The 21,968-nt window shown below is 44.1% G+C and overlaps 2 protein-coding genes across 2 annotated transcripts in view; one reads left to right on the top strand and one right to left on the bottom strand.

Moving 5' to 3' along the window:
* Positions 1 to 21,968, top strand: part of LOC132535528 (zinc finger protein 678-like) — a 307,284-nt gene that overhangs the window by 211,033 nt on the left and 74,283 nt on the right. The window lies entirely within an intron of this gene.
* On the bottom strand, positions 8,138 to 9,103 carry LOC103116149 (olfactory receptor-like protein OLF4). Its single transcript, XM_007526012.2, has one exon. It carries the CDS (start codon positions 9,077 to 9,079, stop codon positions 8,138 to 8,140), a length of 942 nt encoding a protein of 313 aa, XP_007526074.2. The 5' UTR covers positions 9,080 to 9,103.

The following is a 21,968-nucleotide window of genomic DNA, read 5'->3' on the forward strand; positions in this document are numbered from 1 at the left end:
AACAGCTAAGTTCCATCCAGCCCAAGGAAGGAGGTACTCACTGGAGGACTGAGTAGAAGAGATATTTACAGTGTCCCCTGTCTGCTCATTAAGCTTGGTTTCCAATAATGCCCCAACCTCTAAACATCTGGTTTCCCTGTGGGAACAGGGTCTGGACAAAAAGCAAAGTATTCTGAGAGAGTCTGCGTTCCCTGGAGACACGGAAGAATCAAATGAGTCTGGTGGTGATTAGACCTTCCTCAAAGACTCTGCAAGTTCTAGGCTTCTAATTCTCCTGTGCTTTGTTCCCCTACTGACTTAATCTCTTCTCAATTTTAACACTCAAGAGTTGTGTGAATTACATCTTTGTAATGGTCTTTGTTTATTTGAGATTGACTATATATATTTGTCTCCAGGGTTGCTGCTCAGGCTTGTGCCTGCAATAGGAATCCACTGCTCCTGGAGGCTATTTTTTCCCTTTTGTTGCCCTTGTTGTTTATCGTTGTTGTTGTTACAAGTATTGTCGTTATTGCTGTCGTTGTTGCTGGATAGGTCAAAGAGAAATGGAAAGAGGAGGGGAAGACAGGGGGAGAGAAAGACAGACACCTGCAGACCTGCTTCACTGCTTGTGAAGCGACCCCCCTGCAAGTGGGGAGCTGGAGGCTCAAACCCGGATGCTTACACCCGTCAGTCGCTTTGCACCATCTACGCTTAATCAGCTGTGATACCACCTGACCCCCCAAGACTGACACTATTATAGCATAATGGGTATAGTTGCATACTGCAACCACCGCCAAAGTTCTGCATCCTGCACCTGCCCAAAGATAACCACTATGGTTCTCACAAAGTCTTAAAAGATTGTTTGTTTGTTTGTTTGTTTGTTTTTAATTACCAGAGCACTGCTCAGCTCTGGCTTATGGTGGTGCGGAGGATTGAACCTGGGACTTTGGAGCCTCAGGCATGAGAGTTTGTTTGCAGAACCATTATGTTGTTTACTCCCACCTGAGATAGTTTATTTACTCCTGTTTTCTGTTGTTGTTTGTTTGTTTGTTTGCTATAGAAGTTCACGTGTCAATTCTTAGATTCCATAGATGAGTGAAACTATCTGGTAGTTGTCTTTCATCTCTTTCTGTTTTATTTTTTGCTAAGCAGAATCACCTAAATTCCACCCATTTGATTCCAAAAGCAACAATATCATCTTTTTTATTGCAAAGTAATATTCCATGAAGCATATATCCCATAAGCTAGTTATCTGTTGATGGACACTTAGGCTGAACCCACTCTTTGGCTATTGTCAGTAATGCAGCTAGGAACATGGTGATTACAAATGAGTGATTTCTGGGGGTCGGGTGGTACTGCAGCAGGTTAAGCGCAAATGGTGCAAAGCACAAGGACCGGCGTAAGCATCTGGGTTCGAGCCCCCAGCTCCCCACTTGCAGAAGGGTCACTTCACAAGCAGTGAAGCAGGTCTGCAGGTGTCTATCTTTCTCTCCCCCTTTCTGTCTTCCCCTCCTCTCTCCATTTCTCTCTGTCCTATCCAACAACAATGACACTAATGACAACAAGAATAATAATAACAACAACGACAATAAACAACAAGGGCAACAAACCAGAGAAAATTAGCCTCCAGGAGCAGTGGATTCATAGTGCAGACACTGAACCCCAGTGATAACCCTGGAGACAAAAAAAATTTAAAAGAATAAATAATTTTTATTAAGTGTTCTTTTTTATTTATTCCCTTTTGTTGCCCTTGTTGTTTTATTGTTGTAGTTATTATTGTTGTCGTCGTTGTTGGATAGGACAGAGAGAAATGGAGAGAGGAGGGGAAGACAGAGAAGAGGAGAGAAAGCTAGACACCTGCAGACCTGCTTCACTGCTTGTGAAGCGACTCCCCTGCAGGTGGGGAGCCAGGGGCTCGAACCGGGATCCTTACATTGGTCCTTGCGCTTTGCGCCACCTGCGCTTAACCAAGAATAAATAATTATTTTAAAAATGAGTGATTTGTGGTCCAGGAGGTGGCGCAGTGATAAAGCTTTGGACTTTCAAACATAAGGTCCTGAGTTCAATCCCTGGCAGCACATGTGCCAGAGTGATGTCTGGTTCTTTCTCTCTCCTCCTTTCTCATTAATAAATAACTATATATATTTTTTTTAAATGAGGTAATTCCACTTTTTGAATCTCTGAAGTTTAAAATATTAATGAAGACACGGTTCTTTGACATGAACAGGAAATTTCTATTTCATTTCCAATTCAGGAAAGAAGAAACTCCTTTAATATTGTCTTTTTTGCATGATATTTTTATTAGTGACTTAATAATGATCGGCAAGATTGTAGGATAAGAGAAGTACAATTCCAGAAAGTTCCCACCACCAGAGTTCCTTACCCACCCCCTCCATTGGAAGCTTCCCTATTCTTTATCCCTCTGGGAATATAAACCAAATACTTTTATTTAAATTTTTTTTTACTTACTATATTTATTAGACAGAGACAGCGAGAAATCAAGAGGGTAAGTGGAGATACAGAGGGAGGGAGACAGAGAAACACTGGAGGCCCTGCTTCACCACTTACAAAGCTTTCCCCTGCTAGTGGGGACTGAGGCCTTGAACCGGGTCCTTGCGCACTGTGAAATGTGCGCTTAGCCAGGTGCACCACCACCCGGCCGCAACCAAAATTCTTTCTGGGGTGCCAAAGTTGGAAGATCTGGCTTCTTCTGTAATTGCTTCCCCACTAGACATGGGTGTTGGCAGGTGGATCCATTCCCCCCACCACCACCACGCAGCACAGACTTTCTTTAGATTCAACAGAACAGGTTTTCAAATTTCATTTATTCTTGAAACATATCTGGAATTTCATTTGTTGTCTCATAAAGATCTGGAGGGCAGGTGGTAGTGATGGTGTACCTGGTTGAGCACACAGGTTGCAATGCTCAAGGACCCAGGTTCAAGCCTCTGGTCCCCACCTGCAGGAGGAAAGCTTCACGAGTGGTCAAGCAGGGCTGTAGGTATCTCTCTCTCTCTCTCCTTCTCTGTCACCCCCTTCCCTCTCAATGTCTAGCTGTCTCTATCCAATAAATAAGTAAGGATAATTTTTAAAAAATTAAACATTGAGGCCCCACACCTATGGACATCTAATCTTTGACAAAGGGGCCCAGACTATCAAATGGGGAAAGCAGAGTCTCTTCAACAAATGGTGTTGGAAACAATGGGTTGAAACATGCAGAAGAATGAAACTGAATCACTGTATTTCACCAAATACAAAAGTAAACTCCAAGTGGATCAAGGACTTGGATGTTAGACCACAAACTATCAAATACTTAGAGGAAAATATTGGCAGAACTCTTTTCTGCATAAATTTTAAAGACATTTTCAATGAAACGAATCCAATAACAAAGAAGACTAAAGCAAGTATAAACCTATGGGACTACATCAAATTAAAAAGCTTCTTCACAGCAAAAGAAACCACTACCCAAACCAAGAGACCCCTCACAGAAAGGGAGTAGATCTTTACATGCCATACATCAGACAAGAGGTTAATAACCAACATATATAAAGAGCTTGCTAGACTCAACAACAAGACAACAAATAACCCCATCCAAAAATGGGGGGAGGATATGGACAGAATATTCACCACAGAAGAGATCCAAAAGGCCAAGAAACACATGAAAAAATGCTCCAAGTCTCTGATTGTCAGAGAAATGCAAATAAAGACAACAGTGAGATATCACTTCACTCCTGTGAGAATGTCATACATCAGAAAAGATAACAGCAGCAAATGCTGGAGAGGGTGTGGGGTCAAAGGAACCCTCGTGCACTGCTGGTGGGAATGTCAATTGGTCCAACCTCTGTGGAGAACAGTCTGGAGAACTCTCAGAAGGCTAGAAATGGACCTACTCTGTGACCCTGCAATTCCTCTCCTGGGGATATATTTTAAGGAACCCAACACATCCATCCAAAAAGATCTGTGTACACATATGTTCTTGGCAGCACAATTTGTAATAGCCAAAACCTGGAAGCAACCCAGGTGTCCAACAACAGATGAGTGGCTGAGCAAGTTGTGGTCTATATACACAATGGAATACTACTCAGCTGTAAAAAATGGTGACTTCACCGTTTTCAGCTGATCTTGGATGGACCTTGAAAAAATCATGTTGAGTGAAATAAGTCAGAAACAGAAGGATGAATATGGGATGATCTCACTCTCAGGCCGAAGTTGAAAAACAAGATCATAAAAGAAAACACAAGTAGAACCTGAAAATGGAATTGGCGTATTGCACCAAAGTAAAACACTCTGGGGTGGGTGGGCGGGGAGAATACAGATCCAGGAAGGATGATAAATGACATAGTGGGGGTTGTATTGTTAAATGGGAAACTGGGGAATGTTATGCATGTACAAACTATTGTATTTACTGTTGAATGTAAAACATTAATTCCCCAATAAAGAAATAAATTTTAAAAATAAATAAATAAATTTTACAAAGTAAACATCTGGGTGGTCCAGGAGGTGGCACAGTGGATAAAGCATTGGATTCTCAAGAATGAGGTCCTGGGTTCAGTCCCTGGGAGCACATGTACCAGAGTGATGTCTGGTTCTTTCCCTCTCTCCTCTTAACTTTCTCATTAATAAGTAAATAAAATCTTTTTTTAAAAAAATAAAGATTGGGGGCCAGGTGGTGGTGAAGCGGGTTGAGCGCACGCGGCGCAAAGTGCAAGGAACAGCATAGAGATCCCGGTTCGAGCCCCCGGCTCCCCACTTGCAGGGGAGTCGCTTCACAGGCAGTGAAGCAGGTCTGCAGGTGTCTATCTTTCTCTCCCCGTCTGTCTTCCCCTCCTCTCTCAGTTTCTCTCTGTTCTATCCAACAACAATGACAACAATAATATTAACAACAACGATAGAGAACAAGGGCGACAAAAGGGAAAAAATGGCCTCCAGGAGGAGTGGATTCATAGTGCAGGCACCGAGCCCCAGCAATAATCCTGGAGGCAAAAAAAAAATTTTTTTTAATTAAAAAAAATTAAAGATCTGGGATATTAATTTTTTGTAATTTTTGTTGATTTAATAATGCTTGACAAGATAGTAGGATAAGAGGGGTACAATTTCCACCACCAGAGTTCCACATCCTTTCTCCTCCATTGGAAGTTCCTGTTCTTTATCCCTCTTGGGAGTATGGACCCAGGGTCATTATGGGGTACAGAAGGTGGATGGTCTGGCTTCTATAATTGCTCCTCTGCTGAGCATAGGCATTGGCAGATCAATCCATACCCCAAGCCTGTTTCTATCTTTCCCTAGTGGAGCAGGGATCTGGGGAGGTAAGGCTTCAGAACACAATGGTGGGGTGGTCTGCCCAGGGGAAGCCGAGTTGGTGTCATGGTAGCATCTGCAACTTGGCAGCTGAAAAATCATTAAGATATAAAGCAGAACAAATTGTTGATTAATCAGGAACTTAAAGGCAAGAATAGAGCATATGAGATTTGAGAACTCCAATTTGGAAAAAAAAATCTAGTAGGTCTATTTTAGCTATTTTCCAAGGGGCCCATGACTTTACTAAGTTTTGCCTGAACCCAACAGCTAACATGCAGGTTGTGCTCAGAATTGGGAATATGACTAGAAAGCTACCATAATGCCAATCAGACTTCCCAGGGCAGATGACCCCCCCAATATGTCCTGGAACCCCATCTCCCCAGATCCCTGCCCCACTAGGGAAAGAGAGAGGCAGGCTGGGAGAATGGATCAATCTGTCAACACCCATGTTCAGCGGGGAAGCAATTACAGAAGCCAGACCTTCCACTTTCTGCACCCCATAATGACCCTGGGTCCATGCTCCCAGAGGGATGAAGAATAGGGAAGCTATCAGGGGAGGGGATGGGATAGGGAGCTCTGGTGGTGGGAATTGTATCCCTCTTATCCTATGGTCTTGTCAGTGTTTCCATTTTATAAATAAATACATTAAAATAAAGAAATAAAAGACTAAAGGGAGTCGGGTGATAGCGCAGCGGGTTAAGTGCAAAATGCAAGGACGGGAGTAAGGGTCCCAGTTTGAGCCCCAGGCTCCCCACCTCAGGGGAGTCGCTTCACAGGTGGTGAAGCAAGTCTGCAGGTGTCTCTCTTTCTCTCCCCCCTCTGTCTTCCCCTCCTCACTTGATTTCTCTGTCCTATCCAACAACGACAGGAATAACAACAATGACAATAACAACAAGGGCAACAAAATGGGAAAAATGGCCTCCAGGAGCAGTAGATTCATAGTGTCGGCATGGAGCCCCAGCAATAATCCCGGAGGCAAAAAATAAATAAATAATAAAATAACAGGAGCTAAGCAATACTCTGGTAAAAAAAAAAAAAAGTCACATGCGTGTGTGTGCACACTCGTATGGATGTGTGCGTACCACTGCCCCAGATGTGTACAATTTCACCACTCCTAGCTTGGTTTGATATTTATTTTACTTTTGAGAGACAGAGAGAAGGAGTTACACCACAGCAGAAATGCTTCCTCCACTTCCGTGAGACTTTGACGTTAAGAGTGAAGGCTCAAACCTGGACCACAAAGGTGGGAGGGGAATGAACCCTATGGGGAGAGTTAACCCTCAGCCCTCCTCACTCTCCTTCTGAATCAGATCGAATCATCATCATTCTTAGACCAGGGAGACCAGAAGCAACTGGTCTTGTCTGTTTATAAGATACAACTATATGGAGTTTACAGTCAACAATATTTATACCCCTTTCCCATATTTGGGAGCTACTCTCTTCCCTGATCCAGCTTCCTGGTCTTTTTACTAGCCATGACATCATCTCCCCAGACAATAACTTGGATCCACCTGCATATCACATGTCAGGCTCAGAAAAAAAAAAAAAAAGTATAGTCATGGGCACTTTGGAATATAACTAAAATAGACCTACTATCTACAAAACAGAGGACCCCCCCCCCAAATCTTCATCTGCACTATTCCAGCCTTTAGGTTCATGGTTAGTCAATAATTTGTTTGCTTTATATATTTTTAATATTTATTTATTCTCTTTTGTTGCCCTTGTTTTATTGTTGTAGTTATTATTGTTGTTGATGTTGTCATTGTTGGATAGAACAGAGAGAAATGGAGAGAAGAGGGGAAGACAGAGAGGGGAGAGAAAGATAGACACCTGAGACCTGCTTCACCACCTGTGAAGCGACTCCTCTGCAGGTGGGGAGCTGCAGCTTAAACCATCCTTACGCTGGTCCTTGCACTTTGTGCCACCTGCCCTTAACCCACTGCGCTACCACCCGACTCCTTCTGCTTTATATGTTAACTCTTTTTTCAGCCACCAGATTCCAGATGGTACCATGATGTCAACCAGACTTCCTAGGGCTATGATCCCACCAATGTGTCCTGGACTCCGCTTCCCCAGAGCTCCACCTCACCAGGGCAAGAAAGAGACAGGCTGGGAGAATGGATCGACCCGTCAATGCCCATGTTTAGCGGGGAAGCAATTACAGAAGCCAGACCTTCCACCTTCTGCATCCCACAATGACTTTGGGTCCATACTCCCAGAGGGTTAAAGAATGGGAAAGCTATCAGGGGAGGGGATGGGATACAAAGTTCTGGTGGTGGGAATTGTGTGGAGCTATACCCCTTTTATCCTATGTTTTTTGTCAGTGTTTCCTTTTTATAAATAAAAATTATAAAAAATAAAAGATACAACTATATGTGAAAAGCATAAAATGGCATAAATCATGATGAGGTCTTGTATGATACAGCAAATCCTAACCATGAGATTTCTAAAGTCAACCAAATTCCCAGATAATGTGGCTACAATAATAACTATTGGGGGTCGGGCGGTAGCGCAGAGGGTTAAGCACATGTGGCGCAAAGCGCAAGGACCAACCTAAGGATCCTGGTTCGAGCCCCCGGCTCCCCACCTGCAGGGGAGTCACTTCACAGGCGGTGAAGCAGGTCTGCAGGTGTCTGTCTTTCTCTCCCCCTCTGTCTTCCCCTTCTCTCACCATTTCTCTCTGTCCTACCCAACAACAACAACGGCAATTAAAATGGGGAAAATGACCTCCAGGAGCAGTGGATTCATAGTGCAGGCACGGAGCCCCAGCGATAACCCCGGAGGCAAAAAAATAAATAAGTCATCACCATATCTAAATCTGAGACTGTAACTTCCATCAGTAGGCCTCTTGACTTCTGAATCATTCTACGGTACTTCCGTTCACAAAAAAAAGTGTTCTCAGAGCCCTCTTGATGTCCTTGTTCCTCAGACTGTAGATGAAGGGGTTCAGCATGGGGGTGACCACAGTGTACAGCACTGAGGCTGTGGAAATGGAGTGTGGACTGTGGGGAGCAGCAGAGCTAAGATACACCCCTAAGAGTGTACAGTAAAACAAGCAGACAACTGAGAGGTGAGAGGCACAAGTGGAAAAGGCTTTGGACTTCCCCTGAGCGGATGACATTCTACGGATGCAGGAAACAATCTTAGAGTAAGAGTGAAGGATGCCAGCAAAAGGCCCAGCACACAGCAGCAGAGCTGCAAGATACATCACTATGTTATTCAGAAAGGTGTCCGAACAGGCCAGTTGGAGCAGCTGGTTGAGCTCACAGATATAGTGGGGGATTGCCAGGTCTGTGCAGAAAGACAGTCTCAACGCCATTAAGCTTTCAAACAAGGAATGCAGGGCACTGGTGATCCAGGACACCAGAACCAGTAGCCCACAGAGCCTGGGATTCATGATGACCGTGTAGTGCAGGGGGTGGCAGATGGCCACATAGCGGTCATACGCCATCACTGACAAGAGAAAAATATCCAATACGGCAAAGAGTACGCAAAAATAAATCTGGGTGAGGCAGCCCGCATAGGTGATGGCTTGGTTCCGTGTGCAGATGTTGTACAGCATCTTGGGGACGGTGGTGGAGGTGAAACAGATGTCCACCAAGGACAGGTTGGAGAGGAAGAAGTACATGGGGGTGTGGAGGTGGGAGTCTGAGCTGACGGCCAGGATGAGGAGAAGGTTTCCCCACACAGTGAGCAGGTACATGGACAGGAAGAGCCCAAATATAGTGGACTGCATGGCTGGTTTCTCTGATAATCCCAGAAGAAGAAATTCTGTTGCTTGTGTTCTGTTCTCTGCTTCCATATTACGGCTGCAAGCATCAGGAAAGAAAAGGGTGAAAGGGGAGTCGGGTGATAGCGCAGCGGGTTAAGCGCACGTGGCGCGAAGCGCAAGGATGGGAGTAAGGATCCCAGTTCGAACCCCCGGCTCCCCACCTGCAGGGGAGTCGCTTCCCAGGCAGTGAAGCAGGTCTACAGGTGTCTGTCTTCCTTTCCCTCCTCTGTCTTCCCCTCCTCTCTCCATTTCTCTCTGTCCTATCCAACGACAACATCAATAACAACAATAATAACTACAACAATAAAACAAGGGCAACAAAAGGGAATAAGTAAATTAAAATTAAAAAATTAAAGAAAGAAAGAAAGAAAAGAAAGAAAGAAGAAAGAAAGGAAGGAAGGAAGAAAGAAATCAAGAAAGAAAGAAAGAAAGAAAGAAAGAAAGAAAGAGAGAAAGAAAGAAAGAAAGAAAGAAAAGAGTAGGGTGGTAGTGCAGTGGGTTAAGCGCACGTGGTGCAAAGCACAAGGACCAGCGTAAGGATCCCGGTTCGAGCCCCCGGCTCCCCACCTGCAGGGGAGTCGCTTCCCAGGCGGTGAAGCAGATCTGCAGGTGTCTGTCTTTCTCTCCCCCTCTCTGTCTTCCCCTCCTCTCTCCATGTCTCTCTGTCCTGTCTAACAATGACGACAACAGTAACAATAATAACTACAACAACAATAAAAAAAAAGGCATCAAAAGGGAAAATAAATATCAAAAAAAATTTTAAAGAAAGGAGGAGGAGCCAGGCAGTAGCACAGCAGGTTAAGCGCACATGGCTCAATCACAAGGACTGTCATAAGGATCCCGGTTCAAGCCCCCAGCTCCCCACCACAAGGGGGTCACTTCACCAGCAGTGAAGCAGGTCTTTAGGTGTCTATCATTCTTTTTTTTTAACTTTTTTTATATTTATTTATTCCCTTTTGTTGCCCTTGTTTTATTGTTGTAGTTATTATTGTTGTTGTCATTGTTGGATAGGAGAGAAATGGAGAGAGGAGGGGAAGACAGAGAGGAGGAGAGAAAGACAGACACCTGCAGACCTGCTTCACTGCCTGGGAAGCGATTCCCCTGCAGGTGGGGAGCCGGGGCTCGAACCAGGATCTTTATGCCTGTCCTTGCATTTATGCCATGTGAGTTTAACCCGCTGCGCTACGCCGACTCCCAGGTGTCTGTCTTTCTCTCCCCCCTCTGTCTTCCCTTCCTCCCTCGATTTCTCTCTGTCCTATCCAACAACAGCTATGACAACAATAACAATTACAATAAGCACAACAAGAGCAAAATGGGGGGGGGGAGAAAGAAAGGGATAAGAAAGAGAAGAACAAAAATAGATAATAGGAAGAAAAGAAAAATAGTAAAACAGGACAGAGGATAGATAGCATCATGGTTCTGCAAAGAGACTCTCATGCCAAAGCCCCGCTTCAATCCCCTGCACCACCATAAGCCAGAACACAACAGTGGTCTGGTTTAAAAAAAAAAAAAAAAAAGGACAATAGGAGGAGGGGGAGAAAAAGGAGGGGGAGGAGAAGAGGGAGAAGGAAACTGGTAAAACCTCTCCACCTACAACTCACACTTCCTTACTCCATGAGGTACAGGACTTCTTAAATATTAGCTACATCTGTAGAACCTCTCTGTGTCCTCCTCACTTTGAAAACTCCAAATGACTTCTCTCTTTAACGTGTTATGTAAATGAACTTTAAATACAAAGGAAAAACTAAGAAAAATAAACACATGGATTGCTTGACCTGGACACTTGAGCACAAATCTTCATCTGCAATATTCCAGCCTTTAGGTTCATGATGAGTCAACAATTTGCTCTGCTTTCTTTTTTTTTTAAATATTTAATTTATTTATTCCCCTTTGTTGCCCTTGTTTTATTGTTGTAGTTATCACTGTTGTTGTTGTTGATGTTGTCGTTGTTGGACAGGACAGAAATGGAGAGAGGAGGGAATGACAGAGAGGGAGAGAAAGACAGACACCTGCAGACCTGCTTCACCGCCTGGGAAGCGACTCCCCTGCAGGTGGGGAGCCGGGGGTTTGAGCCAGGATCCTTACACCGGTTCATTAACTCTTTGTGCCACAAGCACTTAAATTACTCTGCTTTCTATATTTTTTTAATTATCTTTATTTATTTATTAGATAGAGATAGCAAGTAAATGAGAGAGAAGGGAGTGATAGAGAGGGAGCTAGAATAACACCTGCAGAAAGACACCTGCAACACTGCTTCACCACTCGTGAAGCTTTTTCTCTGCAGGTGGGGACTGGGGGCTCAAACCCAGATCCTTGTGCATTGTAACATGTGCGCTCAACCAGGTGAGCTACCACCCTGCCCCTCTGCTTTCTGTCTTCTCTTTTTCAACCACCAGGTTCCAGATGCTACCATAATGCCAGCCCAACTTTCCAGGGCAGACCACCCCACCAATGTGTCCTGGATCCCCACCTCCCCAGATCCCTGCCCCGCTAGGGAAAGAGAGAGACAGGCTGGGAGTATCGATGGGCCTGCCAACGCCCATGTTCAGCAGAGAAGCCATTGCAGAATCCAGACCTTCCACCTTCTGCACCCCATAATCACCGTGGAGCCATCCTCCCAGAGGGATAAAGAACAGGAAAGCTATCAGGGGAGGGGATGGGATACGGAGTTCTGGTGGTGGGAATTGTGTGGAATTATACCCCTTTTATTCTATAGCCTTGTCATATCTCTGTTTTATAAATAAAAAATAGGATAAGGGGAGTCGGGCTGTAGCGCAGCGGGTTAAGCGCAGGTGGCGCAAAGCACAAGGACCGGCATAAAGATCCCGGTTCGAACCCCGGCTCCCCACCTGCAGGGGAGTCACTTCACAGGCGGTGAAGCAGGTCTGCAGGTGTCTATCTTTCTCTCCCCTTCTCTGTCTTCCCCTCCTCTCTCCATTTCTCTCTGTCTTATCCAACAACGACAACAACAATAATAACTACAACAATAAAACAAGGGCAACAAAAGGGAATAAATAAATAAAATAAATTTTTTAAAAAATAGGATAAAAGGGAGTCGGGCGGTAGCACAGCGGGTTAAGTGCACGTGAAGCAAAGCGCAAGGACCGGAGGAAGGATCCTGGTTCGAGCCCCCGGCTCCCCACCTGCAGGGGAGTCATTTCACAGGCGGTGAAGCAGGTCTGCAGGTGTCTATCTTTCTCTCCCCATCTCTGTCTTTCCCTCTTCTCTCCATTTCTCTCTGTCCTATCCAACAACACTGACAGCAAATAATAACTACAACAATAATAAAAAAAAAAAAAAAAAGACAAGGGCAACAAAAGGGAAAATAAATATTTTTTAAAAATTTTTAAAATATATATATAATAAAATTGGTCACCAGAATGTGTGCAATTATTCGAGCCTCAAGCCCCAACAATAACGCTCACAGCAATAAATAAATAAATTTAATTAAGTCAAAACCTTCATCTTCCACTGCCTCTGAATATTTCCTCCAGCACATACTGGGACCTCAGCTCACCTGGGTGGGTAAGTGAGACAGGGCTCCAGACAGAAATCTGAAGTCCTCCCTGGATTTCTGTGCCCAGACAGGAGAGAGCAAAACACCGGCTCATCAGGTCCTGAGTCTGAATTCAGAAAATCAAGAACCACAGCAAGGGTCTGTCCAGCCCACGCTGTGTGAGCTGAGGATGCCCCAGAGGAGGCCTTTCCAGCTCCCAATTCTTCTCATTAGTTCCATTTACATTTTTCTGCCTCCAAGCACAGATTCCCCTGGGTGGTGCTGGTCCAGGCAGAAAGGGAATATTTCTTAATGATTCTCTGCTCCCCAAAGATGAGCTCATGAGTCAAGTCAATCCATTCTGTATCCTTCCCTCTCCACAGAAAATATGGACATTCAGCCAGACATGTAGCCAGAGGCTGTGGGAAGTCACTATTTCTGTTTTTTTTTTTTAAAGATTTTATTTATTCATGAGAAAGATAGGAGGAGAGAGAGAATGAACATCACTCTGGCATATGTGCTGCCAGGGATTGAACTCAGGACCTCTTCCTTGAGAGTTCGATGCTTTATCCACTGTGCCACCTCCCAGACCACATCTGTTTTCTTTTTATAGACTTAATTATTTCGGTGGTCTGGGAGGCAGTGCAGTGGATAAAGCATTGGACTTTCAAGCATGAAGTCCTGAGTTCAATCCCCAGTACACATGGACCAGAGTGATGTCTGGTTCTTTCTCTCACTCCTATCCTCCTCATTAATACATAAATAAAGATGATAAATTAAAGTCTTTATTCGGGAGTCTGGCGGTAGCGCAGTGGGTTAAGCGCAGGTGGCACAAAGTGCAAGGACCGGCATAAGGATCCCAGTTCGAACCCCCGGCTCTCCACCTGCAGGGGAGTCACTTCCCAGGCGGTGAAGCAGGTCTGCAGGTGTCTGTCTTTCTCTCCTCCTGTCTTCCCCTCCTCTCTCCATTTCTCTCTGTCCTATCTAACAACTAACGACATCAATAACAACAATAAAACAAGGGCAACAAAAGGGAATAAATAAATAAATAAATAAATAAGTAAATAAATACAAAAAAAGAGGGGGGAGCAGGGGTGGATAGTATCATGGTTATGCAGAGACTCTCATGCCTGAGGCTCTGAAATCCAGGTTCAATCCACCGCACCACCATAAGTCAGATCTGATCAGTGAGTGCTCTGGTTTAAAAAGAGAGAGAGAGAGAGAGACAACAAGAGAGAAAAAGAGATGACAGAGAAAGAGCCAGGTGGTGGCACCCCTGGTTAAGTGCTCATATTACAGTGCACAAGGATCCAGGTTCAAGCCCCTTGTCTCCACCTGCAAAGGGAAAGCTTCACAAATGGTGAAGCTGGGCTGCAGGTGTCTCTCTGACTCTCTCCCTCTCTATCTCCCCCATCCCTCTCAATTTCTCTGTCTCTATCGAATAATAAATAATTTTAAAAAAAACATTGACTGAACATGCGTGTGAGGGCTTACATTTGAGCTCTCAGCGATAAGTCAAGTGACCTGTGTGTCTGCCTTTGTCCCAGTATGGTGATGGTCGCGCTTACGAGTCCAGTGCTAGAGCCGGGTGGTAGCGCACCTGGTTAAGTGCACACATTACAGTGTGCAAGGACCCAAGTTCAAGTCCCCCGTCCCCACCTGCAGTCGGGAAGCTTCACAAGTGGTGAAGCAGAGCTATAAGTGTCTTTCTGTCTCTCTCCCCCTATCATTTCCCCTTCCCTCTCAATTTCTGGCTATCTCTATCCAATAAATAAAGATACCAAAAAAATTAATTTTTTTGTTTAAAAAAAGTGTTCAGTGCTTAGCCACCGTGTTACACCACCTGGTTTAATAACAAAAAGATATTGATTCAATGTGATTCCACACAGGATATCCCAGTAAATTCTTCTTGGAATGTTCCAAAAATGTCTTCTCAAACTCGTTTGTGGTAATGACAGGTCCAAGAGAAGAAAAACAAGAGAAGTGAGTTGCCAAACCTGCCCCTTAAATATTAACACGGGGTGGGGGGATAAATGTGGCGCACCTGGTTAAGCACACACGTTACAATGTGCAAGGACCTGGTTCAAGTCCCCAATCCTCACCTGCAAGGGGGAAGCTTCACAAGCGGTGAAGTGGGGCTGCAGGTGTCTCCCTATCTCACTCCCTCTTTGTCTCTACATTCCTCCTCTCGATTTCTGGCTGTCTCTATCCAATAAATAAAGATGATTAAAAAAAATAATTAACAGGAGTCGGATGGGAGCACTGCGGGTTAAGCGCACATGGCGCAAAGCGCAAGGACCGGCCATAAGGATCCTGGTTCCAGCCCCCTGCAGGGGAGTCGCTTCACCAGCGGTGAAGCAGGTCTGCAGGTGTCTGTCTTTCTCTCCTCCTCTCTGTCTTCCTCTCCTCTCTCCATTTCTCTCTGTCCTATCTAACAATGATGACACTGATAACAATAACTATAGCAACAATGAAAAACAAAAAGGGCAGCAAAAGGGAAAATAAATAGTTAATTAAATACTGACAAGGAGACAAGGTTTGTCCAGCAGGCCCCACAATTCACCATGACAGAGGACTCAGGTGCAAGCATTCAGCCACAACGTGGGAAGGTCCTGTGTGGGAAAAGCTTCCTGAGTATTGGAGTTATGTCGCAGTGTCTCTCTCTCTCTCTCTCTCTCTCTCTCTCTCTCTCTCTCTCTCTCACTCCCCCTCTGTGTCTTAGTCTCTTTTTTTAAAAATAATCATCTATGGGCAGGGGTAGATAGCATAGTGGTAATGCAAACAGACTGTCATGCCTGAGGCTTTGAAGCGCCAGGTTCAATCCCCTGCACCACTGTATACCAGAGCTGATAAGTATTCTGGTAAATAATAATAATAATCGTCTATTTGATAGAGACAACCATAAATTGAGAGGAGGAGGGAGATCGAGAGGGAAAGACGTCTGCAGCTCTGTGAAGTTTTCCCCCTGCAGGTTGGGACTCGGGGCTTGAACTTGGGTCCTTTGCACACTGTGACATGTGTTCTCCACCAAGTGCTTCACCACCTAGCCCGTCGCTCACTTTCTACCTAAAAAAATAAATAAGTCAAGGGTCAGTCCCACCAGAAATAGTGGAATGATGTAGCCATGGGTCTCCTGGAGGTCTAAATAATTTTTTTAATTCTTTTTAATATTTATTTTCCCTTTTGCTACCCTTGTTGTGGTTATTGATATCATTGTTGTCGCATAGGACAGAGAGAAATAGAGAAGACAGAGAAGGGGAGAGAAAGATAGACACCTGCAGACCTGCTCAAACCGGGATCCTTATGCCGGTCCTTGTGCTTTGCGCCACGTGCGCTTAACCCGCTGCGCCACCGCCTGACTCCCGCCAAAATAATTTTTTAAAGAAAGAAAAAAAAAAAACAGAAGCAGAATTATTAAAGATGGTGTCCCATAGATAAAGATTAGCATGTTGAACAGAACAGAATGGAGGAGACACAGAAACACAGGAGCGACATATGAGAGCTGGCTGGTCCGATGAGAGATTTAAGAAAACGGGTCATCAACCACAGGGGGAAAAAAAAAAAAAAAAAGCTGCCAGGGGCAGTAGGTTTGTAGTGCCAGCACTGAGCCCCAGCAATAACCCTGGAGACAAAAAATACATAAATAAAAAAATAAAATAAAGTAGATCTGGGGGCCAGGAAAAAAGCTCGCTTGGAGCATAGGGTGTTGCTTTAACATATGCAAAACCCAGGTTCAAGTCCAACCCCCCCCCCCACTGCACCGAAGGAAGCTTTAGTGCTACGGTCTATCTATCTCTCTGCCTCTCTACCTTAAAAAAAAAAAAAGAGGGGGGTGGGAATTGGATGGTAGTGCAGTGGGTTAAGCTCACATGGCGGGGAGTAAAGATCCGGTTAGAGCCTCCGGCTCCGCACCTGCAGGGGAGTCACTTCCCAGGCGGTGAAGCAGGTCTGCAGGTGTCTGTCTTTCTCTCCCCCTCTCTGTCTTCCCCTCCTCTCTCCATTTCTCTCTGTCCTATCCAACAACAACAATAATAAAACAACAAGGGCAGCAAAAGGGAATATTTTTTTTAAATGGTTGATTTCTCAAAATTATATATACATATCAGATAGAGAATAGCTGTGCTGCAGGTGCCTCTCTCTCTCTAATTTATTGTTTTTATTATCTTTATTTATTGAATAGAGATAGCCAGAAATTGAGAGAAAGAGGGAGATAGAGAGGGAAGGGGAGACAGAGAGACACCTGTAGCCCTGCTTCACCACTCATGAAGCATCCCCCCTGCAGGTGGGAACCAGGGACTTGAACTAGGTCCTTGCATATTGTAACATGTACACTCAACTAGGTTAGTCACCACTTGACCCAGTATTTTATGTATTTAGTTCGTTATTTATTTATCAGAGAGATGGGGGGGGAGAGGGAGAGAGAGACTACAAACCAGACATCATTCTGGCCCATGGGCTGCCAGGGATCAAACTCAGGACCTCATGTTTATAAGTCCAATGGTTTTTTTAATAATCTTTTTTATATATTTATTTATTCCATCTTTTTGCCCTAATTGTTTTATTGTTGTAGTTATTGTTGTTGTTCTTGATGTCATCGTTGTTGGATAGGACAGAGAGAAATGGAGAGAGAAGGGGAAGACAGAGAGGGGGAGAAAAAGACAGACACCTGCAGACCTGCTTCACCACCTGTGAAGCGATCAGGGCTTGAACCGGGATCCTTATGCCTTGTGCTTCACACCACGTGCACTTAATCCGCTGCACTACTGCCCCACTTCCAAGTCCAATGTTTTATCCACTGAGTCACCCCCATGACTACTCTCTCTCTTTCTCCATAACCTCTTTCCTCTGTATTTCTGGTCGTCTATCTAATAAGTAAATAAAGATAATAAAAATTAAAAAGAGAGAAAGAGGGCGGAGGGTAGATAGCATAATGGTTCTGCAAAGAGACTTTCATGCCTGAAGCTCCAAAGTCCCAGGTTCAATCCCCCGCACCACCATAAACCAGAGCTGATCAGTGCTCTGGTAAAAAATAAAATAACATAAAATAAAATAAAATAAAATAAAAAACCTGTTCGAGCCTCCGGCTCCCCACCTTCAAGGAAAGCGGTGAAGCAGGTCTGCAGGTGTCTGTCTTTCTCTCCTTCTCTGTCTTCCCCTCCTCTCTCCATTTCTCTCTGTCTTATCCAACAACGACAACATCAATAACAACATCAATAACAACAACAATAAAAAAGGGCAACAAAAGGGAATAAATAAAGTAAAAAAAAAGAGAGAGAGAGAGAAAGAACAGAAGGAAGAAAAGAGGGAGCTGGGCGGTTAAGTGCACATAGTACCAAGCACAAGAACCTAATGCAAGGATCCAGGTTAGAGCCCCAACTCCCCACTTGCAGGGTGTGGTCACTTTATAAGTGGCAAAGCAGATCTGCAGGTTTCTGTCTTTCTATCCCCCTATCTTCCCCCTCCTCTCTCAAATTCTCTCTGTCCAATTGAAATAAAATTAAAAAAAAAAAATTGGCTGTCAGGAGCAGTGGATTCATAAAGCCAGCACAGAACCCCAGCAATAAACCTGGAGGGGAAAAAAAAAAAACGTTATTTATAATTATACCAAAGGACCAGTTAAAGGAAGGACTATGGACCTCAATGCTTCTATTCAAAAGAAAAGAACAAGCAGACTAAACCTTAGTGAGTCTGATTTCCATCTTAAAGAAAGATGCCAAAGAAAGCAGAAAGCAATCCCACATCTATAACATTTGTAAGGACGACTGTCATGGAGTCACTGACAGGTGAGATGGGGAAGGTCTTCTGCACTCCCGCAGCTACGCAGCATCTTGTCACCGAGGCCTCGTATCTCTCCTGTGGGGTAACTGGCTCTGACATTCCCCACAGCCACTGCACTGGTTATTTCTTTTCCTTCTTCTTCTTCTTCTTTTTCTTCTTCTCCTTCTTCTCCTTCTCAGCATTCCTGTGGGCCGTCAAGGGAGAGCCCCTGCCCAAGGCCTCCCTGAGTTTCTCCCTGGATTGGGTTCTCGTGTAGACAATCAGGTGAAACTTCCCTAGAAAGGTCTCACCACAGGCACTGCTCAGTTTGGGCTTCTCCCCAGTGTGTCTTTGCCTGTGCACAGTCAGGTTGCTATTCCTAGAGAAGCTCTTTCCACAGACATCACATTCAAAAGGTTTCTCTGGAGTGCGTGTCCCCCCCCTTGTGTACAACGCAGTTGTTCAAGTCAGACCTGCCGAAGAGTTTCCCACACTGCTTACGTTCACTGGGTTTCTCTCCAGCGTGAGTTCGGGTGTGTGATTTAAGGGAAGATCGGTGACTAAAAGTCTGCTCACAGTGTAGACATTTGTAGTGTTTCTCCTCAGAAGGAGGTTGTCCATGAATCCTCAGAGATGACAGGGAACTTGGCGCTTTTCCTTCTTTCTGTTTCTCACCTGTGTCATTGCTCCTCCTGAACAAAATGAAATTATGTCTCCTGGTGGTATTTCCACTTTGATTATTCCTGACGGTTTTTTCTTTGGGTTGAGTTGCTCCCTGTGGCATAGAGGATAAGTCATGAGTAAATGTCTTCACACTGGCAGTAGATCTGTCCTTCTAGAGATTCTCTGTGAAATAAAGTTCACACTGGAAAGGGGACCCAGAGGTGACACACCTGGTTAAGTACATTAAACATTACACTGCGTAAGGTCCTAGGTTCAAGCTCCTGGTCCCCACCTGCAAGGGGGAAAGTTTCACAAGTGGTGAAGCAGGGCTACAGGTGTCTCTCTCCCTCTCTACCTCCCCTTCCCCTCTTAATTTCTATACAATAATAAATAAATAAAATTTCACACTGGAAAGATAGTATATTGCTTCACTAGAAGTTGCTACCAGGAACCAAACACACCCATCCAAAAAAGTTTTGTGTATACCTCTATTCATAGCAGCATAATTGGTAATAGCCAAAATCTAGAAGCAACCCAAGTGTCCAACAGCAGATGTGTGGCTGAGTAAGTTATGTTCTACATACAACAATGGTATACTACTATGCTATTAAAAATGGTGATCTCCCCTTCTTCACCCCATCTTGGATGGAGCTTGAAGGACTCACGTTAAGTGAGATAAGTCAGAAAGAGAAAGATGAATATGGGATGATCTCTCTCATGGGCAGAAGTTGCAAACAAGACCAGAAAGGAAAATACCAAGCAGAACTTGTACTGGAGCTGGTATATTGCACCAAAGTAAAAAGACTGGGCAGAGAGAGGGGGGTTCAGGTCCTGGAACATGATGGCAGAGGAGGGCCTAGTAGGGGTTGTATTGTTATGTGGAAAACTGGGAAATGTTACTCACGTATAAACGACTATATTTTACTGTCAACTGTAAGCCATTAATCTCCCAATAACGAAACTTAAAAAGAAGAAACTGCTACCAGAAAAATAAGAAGAGAAGGAGGAAAAGAAAGAAGAGGAGGAGGAATAGTAATTGGAGAAGAAAGAAGAAAGAGGAGAAGGAGGGAGGGGAATTTTTTTAATTTAAAGGAGGGAAAGGGTAGAAAGAGAAAAGAGCGCATTGCGAAGGAAGTAGGCGCTTAATGGCAGAAACAGCAGATGGGGTCTCAATAAAACTTATTTCCATTAAAAAAAAAAACAAGGAAAAGGAGGAGAAAGAGAAGAAGAAGAAGGAGAAGAAGAAATGGGTGGAGGGGGAGAAGAAAAAGAGGAAGAAGAGTAGTAGGAGGAGGAGAAATAGGAGGAGAAGAAGCAATAGAAGGAGAAGGAGGAAGTATAGCATGGCTTGTACTCAAAACATAGCAACTGAAGAACAACAGAACAGAAAAATAATTTTTAAAAAAATCAAAAAGAAAAGGTTAAATCAAAGCAAATAAAAACTGCTACCATGTGGTCCGGGAGGTGACGCAGTGGTAAAGCTTTGGACTCTCAAGCAGGAGGTCCTGAGTTCAATCCCTGGCAGCACATGTGCCAGAGTGAAGTCTGGTTCTTTCTCTCTCCTATATTTCTCATTAATAAATAAATAAAATCTTTAAAAAAAAAAAAAAAAAAGCTGCTACCACAATGAATCAAGACAGGAGCCCAGAAGAAACTCCAAATCAGTCAGAAGTAACCATAGATAAGAAAAAGTATGCAGGGAGTCGGGCTGTAGTGCAGCGGGTTAAGCGCAGGTGGCGCAAAGCACAAGGACCGGCATAAGGATCCCGGTTCCAACCCCGGCTCCCCACCTGCAGGGGAGTCGCTTCACGGGCGGTGAAGCAGGTCTGCAGGTGTCTGTCTTTCTCTCCCCCTCTCTGTCTTGCCCTCCTCTCTCCATTTCTCTCTGTCCTATCCAACAACGACAACAACAATAATAACGACAACAATAAAACAACAAGGGCAACAAAAGGGAATAAATAAATAAAAATAAATATTAAAAAAAAAAAACTGCTCTCCCTTAAAAAAAAAAAAAAGAAAAGAAAGAAAAAGCATGCAAGCAATAGTAAACCTAATAATCACAGATATGAAGACAACTATGGAGGAAAGGGCTAGCAGAATTAGGGAAACAATAAAAAAAATTTTTAAAAAGGAAGAGAAGAAGTAATGGTATGGACATCTAATCTTTGATAAGGGGGCCCAAAGTATTAAATGGAAGAAGGAGGCTCTCTTCAATAAATGGCGCTGGGAAAACTGGGTTGAAACTGCAGAAGAATGAAACTGAACCACTTTATCTCGCCAGAAACAAAAATCAACTCCAAATGGATCAAAGACCTGGATGTCAGACCAGAAACTATCAAATACTTAGAGGAAAACATTGGTGAAACACTTTCCCACCTAAACCTCAAGGTCATCTTTGATGAAACAAACCCAATTGCAAAGAAGACTAAAGCAGAAACAAACCAATGGGACTATATCAAATTGAAAAGCTTCTGCACAGCCAAAGAAAATATAACACAAACAGAGAGACCCCTCACAGAATGGGAGAAGATCTTCACATGCCAAGCATCAGACAAGAGACTAATCACCAAAATATACAGAGAACTCAGCAAACTTAGCACCAAAAAAGCAAATTACCCCATCCAAAAATGGGCAGAGGATATGAACAAGACATTCACTTCAGAGGAGATCCAAAAGGCTAACAAACACATGAAAAACTGTTCCAGGTCGCTGATTGTCAGAGACATGCAAATAAAGACGACATTGAGATACCACCACACCCCTGTGAGAAAGGCATACATCAAAAAGGACAGCAGCAACAAATGTTGGAGAGGCTGTGGGGACAGAGGAACCCTTCTGCACTGCTGGTGGGAATATAAATTGGTCCAGCCTCTCTGGAGAGCAGTCTGGAGAACTCTCACAAGGCTAGACATAGACCTTCCATATGACCCAGTAATTCCTCTCCTGGGGATATACCCCAAGGATTCCATAAGGCCCAATCAAAAAGATGTGTGTACATCTATG

Source organism: Erinaceus europaeus, chromosome 23 (assembly GCF_950295315.1).
Source record: "Erinaceus europaeus chromosome 23, mEriEur2.1, whole genome shotgun sequence".
NCBI lineage: Eukaryota > Metazoa > Chordata > Mammalia > Eulipotyphla > Erinaceidae > Erinaceus > Erinaceus europaeus.

Bases quoted from the DNA above. Each gene is read 5' to 3' on its own strand.
- LOC103116149 (XM_007526012.2), bottom strand. From the start codon at position 9,079: ATGGAAGCAGAGAACAGAACACAAGCAACAGAATTTCTTCTTCTGGGA.